This window comes from Myodes glareolus, chromosome 18 (genome assembly GCF_982192425.1).
Source record: "Myodes glareolus chromosome 18, mMyoGla1.1, whole genome shotgun sequence".
NCBI classification, from domain to species: domain Eukaryota; kingdom Metazoa; phylum Chordata; class Mammalia; order Rodentia; family Cricetidae; genus Myodes; species Myodes glareolus.
The window spans coordinates 32,897,552-32,907,084 of NC_142043.1; the positions used below are offsets into that span (position 1 = coordinate 32,897,552).

Below are 9,533 nucleotides of genomic sequence, written 5' to 3' on the forward strand. Positions count from 1 at the left end.
CTAAAAAGTCCAGTCTGGGGCTGGAGAGATGGCTCAGAGGTTAAGAGCATTGCCTGCTCTTCCAAAGGTCCTGAGTTCAATTCCCAGCAACCACATGGTGGCTCACAACCATCTGTAATGGAGTCTGGTGCCCTCTTCTGGCCTGCAGGCATACACACAGACAGAATATTGTATACATAATAAATAAATAAATATTTTTTTAAAAAAAGTCCAGTCTGGCCCTGGGCTTTCTTTTTTGGTTGGGAGACTTAATAACTGCTTCTATTTCCTTAGGATTTAAGGTCTATTTAAATTGCTTATCTGATCTTGATTTAACTTTGGTATCTATCAGGGAAATTATCCATTTCTTTTAGAGTTTCTAGTTTGTGGAGTACAGGTTTTTGAAGTATGACCTAATGAATCTCATTATTTCCTTGGTGTCTGTTGTTATGTCTTACCTTTTCATTTCTGATTTTGTTCATTTGGATGGTCTCCCTCTGTCTTTTAGTTAGTTTGGATAAGGGTTTGTCTATTTTGTTGATTTTTCTCAAGGAACCAAGGAAATAAACGTTTTTACCTTTGGATTGCGTGGTTATTTTCTTGAGACTCCCCACCCACACCTTTCTAAGCCCCCCCCCAACACACACATCATTCCTGTATATTAACAACTGTTTACGGATTTTCTCCTTTCTTAGATATACACCTGCAGTTTTCTGGGAATGTCACCAGAAACCCCATTTTTAAGGCAAAGACATGCTAAACCTCAAGTATCACCCTAGTGTTCTCTGATTTCATCTTATCAGATTATAATCCTACCCAAGGCCTTTTAAAGCCACCCGGTGATCTCATTCACAAAAAGAGAAAGAAAGGGAATAAAAAGGCCTCTTACTACCTTTTAAAACATAACAGAGCCATCCAGACTGGGGGGAGGGGGATACATGGCTGATGCCTAATGACAGCTCTCTCTCCAGAAGCCCAGACCCAAACCTGAGGGTACAGCTTACTTTCTTTCTCTCATCTCCTCTCTTTATCCTAAGCCTTCTGTTTCAAGTTTGTGTTATGATATTGGTACTGAAATACCCAACTGTCTGCCAGTAGTGGTGGTGGCACATTCCTTTAATTCCAGCACTTGAGAGAACTCTGTGGGTTCGAGGCCAGCCTGGTCTATAGAGTAAGTTCCAGGGCAGTCAGGGCTATACAGTGAAACCCTGTCTCAGAGTCTATTCTAGAAACATTTCCAGAGGATGAGTGCTCCTCACGGGCAGATCTCAGTCAGAGTCAAGGGCATGGGGTATGGCCTCAGAGCATTTGCCCCCCTTTGATCTCTTCAGGTAGTGGAGGCAGAGGAGGAAGTGTTTTGTACATGGCTGCTGCTTTGTCTGATGAAGCAAAGCCGGATGAAACACACACAATCACCATGAAGTGCCTAAGACAGTCATGCTACAAAATCTGCCCCAGCAAACAATGCTGGGGCCACACAGAAAGCACATCCTGTTCCAATCCGCCTTGACTGTCACGGCGGGGAGTTTAGAGAAGTGCGCGCATGCAAATGTGTGCTGCTTTCCCATTTAAAAATAAAAAAAAAACACAATAAGATGTTAAAAAGAAAAACTAGCTGAGAATCCCAAGGGCAGAGTTCTGAGTCCCAGGGAAAGCTATCCCCAGGCCTTGAACTCTAACAAGGGCATAAAACAGGGCATAAAACCGACTCTAAACCTGCGCCTTCCTTGTATTTTCTTCATTGCCCTACCTTCCTTTAGCATGTGACCCTAACTGACCCACTACTAGTCCCGGCAGGCATGTTGGAATCGTTTAGTTTATAGAACTGTGCTCAAAGGTTACTGGTAATTCGCTGGTTGCTGGTGGGGACTCTTACCCACACACAGCCCCACCAGAAGATGTAACATTGTGAACTTTGATGAGATGGTGACGTGTCAGTCTCGATGATGAGACTTCGTGTTTTTGAGTGTGCACTGCAACAGAACGAACCTGGGAAATTCTGGGATGCGGTGAATGTTCGCTGGACCCACTCCCCCAGGAGCGTACTTCTGCGGAAGCCCGAGAAGAGGGTCTGAGGACAAAACCGTGGACCTAGGTTTTCAGCGCACTTGCTCAGCTCCGCGAGGTCAGGATGGGCGAGGGATGGAGTTCCCTAGAGGCAGTTTGCCAGCGTAGGCGGTTGTCTGCACGTGCTTTCCGCCCTGTCTGGGACCCAGAGGCAGGCCAGCCAGATGCAGGGCACCAGGGCCCAGCAATTGGGTCAGGGCTGGAGCGGAGCCTGCCTTCTGGCTGCTCTTCTCCTCTGTTTCAGCCTGTTGCCACTCCATGCCCAGGGCTACACGCCCCCGCAAAGAGCATCACACACTGTGTATGTCTGGCCCATCCCCAAAGGCCCCCAAGCCCAGCATAACGGTAAGTACTGAGAAGAGAAGACAGATTTTGGGGGGTTTGTCCTCTCCCTTCCCCTCGGAACATAGGCAGTTGGGAGTTTCTGCAGGCCTTTACACTGAAGGTGAACATTTGGAGGTGGGGGTCTATACCGGACACCCACAGCCTCTGCTGATTCTTTCCCATTCATCTCTGGACCCCTCACAGTTCAGGGTTAAGGCCATGCACGAGGCTGTACTGTGCTCTTCATTGGGTTGAGGCGGAAGTGCACACCCATCCAAAGACTATAGCCCTGAACAATAATGGCCTCTGTCAGCCCCGTTTCCGCCTCTTCAGAGCTGTGCTCCTCCCGTTAATAAGATCTGAGGAGAGAGCCTGGCGGTATCCTCCCTTTGCCCGCACCTCTCTTCTGTTGACCCTTCTTGAGAGGCTCTCAGCCTGACACCTCCCACCCCCATCCCTGCCATCCAAGAGGCTCTTTGTTAATATGAACTATGTCATTCCACTCTTGACCTTGGCTACGGCCACCTGAAAATGGAGAAGAGAGGCCATCGTGTCCCCCGAGTCCTGCTGATGCTGACATTTGGGGCACCAAGCGCATGCATCCTGAATGCAAGTGCCTGGCGGCTGGGATTGTCTCCACAGTATGTGGCAGGACCAATTTCCAAGGGAAGATCTATGGCGGTCAGATGGCCAGTTCTGAGCGGTGGCCGTGGCAGGCCAGTCTGCTCTTTCGTGGTAGTCATATCTGTGGAGCCGTTCTCATCGACAAAAACTGGGTAGTCAGTGCTGCCCACTGCTTACAGAGGTGCGTGTTCCCTCCCCGGGGCCCTTCTGCTGGGAAGGGGGTACAGGAGAGAGTCACTAGGAGGGAAGGAGAGGGGTGAAGGACGCAGAGCTGACTTTCCTTCTAGGCTGGGTTCTGGGATAGCTTGCTGCCAACGGGAGTCCTCTGCGCTGTTGCCCTGCCCTTGAGTGGTGCCCGCCACCTGCATTGCCATCCCTCGATAAAGGGACAAGAGGAGAGGCCCAGAGCTAGGAAACATATTTTTCCTTTTAGGTATTCCTAGAAGCTCTGAGAAAAACAATTCTCACGCAGCCCTGAGAGGGATCTGGTCAGGGCTGGAAGTGAGCAGTCTTTCTGCCTCCAAGATGAAGCAGTTGGATGCACCTCAAATAGTTTTTAACGGGAATGAAACCCACAGCTCCTTGGATACTAGGGTATGCTGGAGAAGTGATTGGAAGGCTCCAAAAGGACCAAAGCCCTCAGGCTGCTGGAGGTCACCTGCCCTTCAAGAGAAGGACCACCCTAGATTCAGGAGAGGAGGACTGTGATGGGACGAGAGATACGGCGGCCAGTAGGGTGGGTAATTCAGGTGACAATGTCAACTGTCGGCAGCTGTCACACTCAGAGGTGCCGCCCTCCCGTAGGTCCCGAAAACCATCTGACTACCGGATTCTGCTAGGGTACAACCAGCTAGGCAGTCCCACCGAGTCCAGCCGGCAGATGACGGTGAATATGCTCATCTTGCATGAGAACTATAACAAGTTCTACCATCAGGGGAATAACATTGCTCTGATTCAGCTGCACAAACCTGTGACGTACAGCTCCTCCATCTTCCCGGTCTGCGTCCCGGAGAATACCACGAAGGTGCCTCGAGATAGGTCCTGCTGGATAAGTGGCTGGGGGATGCTCAGAGAGGATGGTGAGTACACAGGGTGGGTGAAGAGGGTGAGGGGCAAGAGACTGTGGAGACCTTTCCTGTGACCTTTGAACCAGAACCTCGGTTTCTGGCTCAAAAGCAAAACTCCACCGTTCCGATCAGAAGGGTGGGCTCTTTGATCCCGGGGCTCTAAGTGAGGTTGACTCTGGGCACTGCCAGTCCCTCACCAAACAGTGGTTGCTCTACCCTGGCCAGGAAAGACATGGGGTATCCTTAAGAGCATGAGAGCAGCCAGGCATGGGGTAGGTTGTGGTGTTTAACTGGAAGCCATTCACCTTTGAGAACCTTACTGCCCAACCCTTAAGGCTAGAGAAGACTGCCTGTTCTACCAGCTTGTACAGCCAGCTTGTATACCTGTGGTTCTGGTCCATGAATCCAGTCACTTGGGGACCAAAAGCCTGAGTGTTGGGGACTGACATTCTCCTTGTCCTTATTCCCTAAATCATACAGTATTGCTCTTCTCTATGTTGCATTTGCCTTGGGTCAGATAGTGTTTCATCTAGAGATGATTTCAAGTGCACAGGTTTTCTGCATACAAGGGAATTCAGTGTCTTTGAAGCTTGGTATCCTGGACCACAGGAAGAGCCTACTATCAGCAAGGGGCAGCTGTAGATGTTTAGATTGAGAATACAGAGTTCCCAGGCAGTGATTTTACACAGGATGCTGTAGATGGAAGTTTCTGTCCCCCCTGGTTCCACAACCATTCAGTCCCAAAGAAACACACAAAGACTTATATTAATTATAAGCTGTTTGACCTATTGCTCAGGCTTATTATTAACTAGCTCTTACAACTTAAGTTAACCCATAATTCTTGTCTATGTTTAGCCACATGACTTGGTACCTTTTCTCAGTAAGGCATTCTCATCTTACATCCTCTGCATTTGGCTGGTAACTTACTCTCTGTCTTTCTACTTCCCAGAATCCTCTTAGTCTGGTCACCTGCCTGGCTACTGGCCAATCTGCATTTTATTGGCCAGTAAAAATCTTACAGTATACAAGAGCATTATCCCACAGCAGAATGCTTTTTTTAAAAAAAAATATTTATTTCTTATGTATACAACATTCTGCCTCCATGTATGCCCATACACCAGAAGAGGGCGCCAGATCTCATTACAGATGGTTGTGAGCCACCATGTGGTTGCTGGAATTGAACTCTGGACCTCTGGAAGAGCAACCAGTGCTCTTAACCACTGAGCCATCTCTCCAGCCCAGCAGAATGCTTTTGATTTAAGACAATATAATGACAAGTTAAATAAAGTAAATATAAATTTGACATGAAATTTAAGGTCACAATCTGGCAAAGCAGCCCCGAGGAAGTTTACAGTCAGATGTTTTTCTGAGATCAGGTCTAGGATCCCCATCCCTGCTCCTCTAACTGTCAGTCCCACAGTCTGTCCCGAGAACAGTGTCTCAGCACCACTAGAAGGGACAGTCATTCACTCTCTAAGGGCCTATGTCAGAGCAGGTAGGGTCTTCAGGTCTGACCAGGCGATGGGAGTAGGAGCACGGAAGGAAGGTGTGGGCGGGGGCAGCTCTCAGAGCAGAGAACCTGGCCTCCCTAAGAAACCGGACCTTCAGCCATCTTCTGTCACGCCCCCTCCTGCCCATGGTTGGTTGATGGGCCTCGGGGCAGGTTTGGGTTTGCTACACACAGGCAGCCCCTGACTAACCTTGAGGGATGTGCACGGTGACACCACCCCCCCCCCCCCCCCCCCCGCAAGAAGCAAGCCGTGCTGTTGTCTGCTCCTATGAGGCGACCCCAGGCCAGATCTGTGAGAGCGCTTGGAAACAGAGTTCACATCTCCAGGTCCAGTTGCTCCTTGTGATTGGCCAGTCTTCTTGTCGTGGTCCTAAACATTTCTAGCCCGAGTCCTAAGCCACGACTGCACTCGGGCTCCAGCGTCCCTGCACCCAGCTTGGGCTCCACAGAGCAGCCAGAGCTGTTGAAAGCTGAGTTGTCCCTTTCTTGGCCTCTGTGTCCTCAGGGTACAGTCTCAGTTCCCTAACCTGCTGAGGAGGCTCTGCCTGAGGTCCCCCCTCCCACGCGCTGAGACCTTTGCAGTCTCTCTGACTTTCAGCCTTCTCCTGTCTTCCACAGCCCCGCCGCTTGCTCTTGAACGCCACTTCCACTGGTCACCACATGCCTGTCATGAGCCCTTCCCTGCCACTGTGGCCGAGAGTGACTGCCTCATCCTGCCCTCCCGCCCCCACCCCAGATCGTCCTGGAAAGGGAGCTGGCCTCTTCCCTCAGTTGCCTCTTACAGCTCAACCCTTCTCCCACAGAGTTCCTGCCATCGCCTTTCCCTCTGCAGGAAGCAGAGGTCTCCGTCGTGGATGACAAGGAATGTGAAGCCTTCTTCCAGACTCCAGAAAGCGCCACTAAATATAAAGCTATAAAAGATGATATGATATGTGCTGGGGACATCAACAACGGAAAATCCGTCTGCCGAGTAAGCAATGGTGGCGCCAGCACCGCAGCTGAGCTCAGCCATCTCTCTAATCCCGGCCAGCAGGCCACCGCGTGTGTCCTTAGCGGCTTCCTCTCCCATGTGGGTAGTGGGACAGATACCAGATGTTCAGCTGTTCTAGTTGCCATCCACACACTAAAAATCTGTGGTTGCCCCAGGTAGATGCTGTACAAGGGCCCTTTGCAACTGTATTAAGTGGAATTCTATGATCCTGACCCGAAGAGAGTGACCAGAGAGGTTCTCCTATGTTTTAAATAAAAACAAACAAATGAACAAAAATATAACTCCATGGACCACTCAAGATAGCTGTAGAGACCTCTGGTCCCCAGCAAGTCCTTTCTAGCTTGGGCAATGTGTGTTCCTTCCTTCCTGAACCTACTAGCTATGTCTTCTCTCTCCTCAGGGAGATTCTGGTGGTCCCCTTGTCTGCTCACTGAATGGCTACTGGTATGTGGTAGGGCTGGCCTGGTGGACCACAGCATGCCTAGAGCCAATTTCCAGCCCCAACATCTTCACCAAAGTCGCCTACTTTTCCAACTGGATCAAGAAGAAAAAGGAAGAGACACCGGACGCCGACCCCTTCTTGGCGCCCGCTGAGGAGAACGCAACCACTCTGGTTGGCTGGAGGAGTTTTAACACTGGCACTACTCTCAAACCCAGTATCTGCAGAGCCCTCCTCTCTTCTCAAGTCCTCCTCCTGCGGTCGGCCTGGTTCCAGATTCTGTGATGGGTCTACAGAGCCGTGCCGGCTCTCAAGGTCTAGCAATCTTTACATTGAGCACCACTTTGAATGCTTCCGTCTGTGGTCTCATCTGTCTATCCGAGGCTATCCCCGCTCCAGGCCTGACAGAATAAAACAGCTGAAGAAACTTCTGGATCCCTCTTCTTTTGTCTCATTAGTACAACAACTCCCTATGTCCCATCAGTCTTCCAGTTCTTCAATAGCATAAGGCTACTTCCTCTCTGGGTGGGAACCGTAGTAGACAGCCAGGGAGCTGGCCTACCAGTGTAGGAGCTGTCTGTCTCCCAGCTGGCTTCCAGAAATAGAGTCCACCCCTGCCCCTAAGGCTGTATGATATATATGAGCCACTGTATTAGGCCAAGCCCTCACTATGTTGCTGCAGTGCCTTGTGTTCCTGGAGCAAGGCTCAGCTCAGGCCCAAGGGGCGTCTTCCAAGCCCAAAGTCACAACAGTGCTTCTAGAGAGTTTGACAGCGAGCAGTGAGGGTCTCTGAGGTCTGACATCTCAATAGCAATCCTCAAAACTCTTCTGCAAGTGCAGCAATCACCCTAGTATTCCACCTCCAAACCCCAAACCCCACCCCCTTGTCTGATAAGCCCCGCCCCATAGTCCTTGTGGGCCTCCTTCAGCCTGCATCTACTGAGGCTTAGCAGACCTGGGAATGACTGGCTTAGCCCTGAGCTGCCCTGAAGACCTCTCTGAGTCACCACATCCTACTCAGTCTGTCTGGGAGCTCACTAGGGCTCCACAGCACAGTCTCCACCCTTCATCATGAACTGGAGACAAGGGAGCCACTGGGGGAAATCCAGGGTCTTTGAGAAACCCTTTCCAAGCCTGTTAGAATATCCCAGGCCCTTCCCAGCAGGTGGGAACAAAACAGCTCTTATGTGCATAACCAGCATGCTGTGCCCACTTCAAGACCCTCTTCTGCAATGCCAAGATTCCCAGTGTGCACCCTGCCCCTTCCTCTCTGCAGGTCCATCCCTCCTTCCCTCCCTCCTTTCTTTTCTTCCCGTGCCTAGCATGGGTTCTGGCTCTATTTTTGAGTTTCCATCACTGGGACAAGACACCTGAAGAATCCATGTGAAAAGTGGCAAGGCGGCTATTTTGGATCATAGTTTCTAAAGTTTCTGCCCTTGGTGTGTTGGCCTGTTGCTCTGACCGGAGTGGTATAACCTATCACTGGAAGTGTGAGAGCCAAAGCTACATTTTAAGTTTTAGTTACCAAACCTAAGAGATCCATGAAACAAAAATGCCCCTGATCTGCAAGCCGCTTGCCCAAGGACAGATAGTTCCACAATGCTGGTGGCTGTTGTTTATGGGACATAACAAGCCACATGTTTTCATTCCTCTAACAAGTGTGTTTGACCCATTGTGCTTTATGACACATAGGCAGGAGGTTCCCAGGCAGGGAATATGTCAGGACATACGCTTGCCCCTGTTTGGGCCTGATGAGCAATGGGAATTGTGGGTTTGGCTTTTTTTTTTTTTTTGATATTTGTTGATGGTTTTGGCATTCTTAAGCCCCTGCAAAACTTAATTCGGGCCAATTTTTTTTTCTGAAAAAGCAGAGATAGATTTTATAATTTGAAAAAATGCTGGCATGACCCCGGTGGGCTCACAAAGCAGCCGCTAGCCCAGCAGAGACGGCTGTGGGTCCCTGCAAGATCCCCAGGGGCCATGTGAGTGCATCCCAGGAGAGTGGCTGGCTGTGGGCAGGCAGACACATGGCAGGCGGGCAGGAGACAGAGACTGGATAGACACCACATGTAGAGTGAGATTGAAATATTTATTCAGGGGGTTATGGAAGGGAAAGGGAGGGGGCAGAGAGAGAAAGGGAGAGGGAGAGAAAGAGAGAGAGAGAGAGAGAGAGAGAGAGAGAGAGAAACGGGGAGATGCGTGCAACCTCAAGAGGAGAGCAGTAAGAATGTATGATCCAAGATGGCGGGGAGAGGTCAGGGGTCACCAGGAGTGGGCATGGCTTGCCCCTTAAAAGGGCCAAAAGAATAACAATAGACCTGGCCAAAGCCCATCCCCCTGGGCAGTGTTATTATTCACGATGCACATGACCCTGGCAGGTTCTCTGGTGGGTGGGAGACCACGGCAGGTGGGAGACAGACAGATATGCCATGTAGAAAGAGTGCTTGGGTATAGAGTTTATTTAGTGGGTATTGGAAAGGGTATAAGATATAAGGGTAAGGGGGTTATGGTGGGGAGAGAGATAAAGAGGAA

At 50.2% G+C, this 9,533-nt stretch overlaps 1 protein-coding gene across 2 annotated transcripts; it reads left to right on the plus strand.

The window, feature by feature from the left end:
• The first annotated feature begins 2,174 nt into the window (after positions 1–2,174).
• Positions 2,175–7,432, plus strand: LOC125397943 (serine protease 40-like). 2 transcript variants are annotated; one of them, XM_048430493.3, is made up of 5 exons: positions 2,175–2,391; positions 3,013–3,175; positions 3,799–4,073; positions 6,375–6,541; positions 6,963–7,432. In XM_048430493.3, exons 1-5 carry the CDS (start codon positions 2,211–2,213, stop codon positions 7,284–7,286), a joined length of 1,110 nt encoding a protein of 369 aa, XP_048286450.3. In that variant the 5' UTR covers positions 2,175–2,210; the 3' UTR covers positions 7,287–7,432. The 2 variants fall into 2 exon arrangements, with proteins under 2 accessions (XP_048286450.3, XP_087753960.1); XM_087897834.1 differs by lacking the exon at positions 2,175–2,391 and having other exon boundaries at positions 3,060–3,175; positions 3,428–4,073.
• Positions 7,433–9,533: the final 2,101 nt, after the last annotated feature.

Coding starts and splice junctions, on each gene's coding strand:
- LOC125397943 (XM_048430493.3), top strand. CDS start 2,211: ATGCAGGGCACCAGGGCCCAGCAATTGGGTCAGGGCTGGAGCGGAGCC. Junction 4,074..6,374: donor GGGGATGCTCAGAGAGGATG/GTGAGTACACAG, acceptor CTTCTCCCACAG/AGTTCCTGCCATCGCCTTTC. Junction 6,542..6,962: donor ACGGAAAATCCGTCTGCCGA/GTAAGCAATGGT, acceptor CTCTCTCCTCAG/GGAGATTCTGGTGGTCCCCT.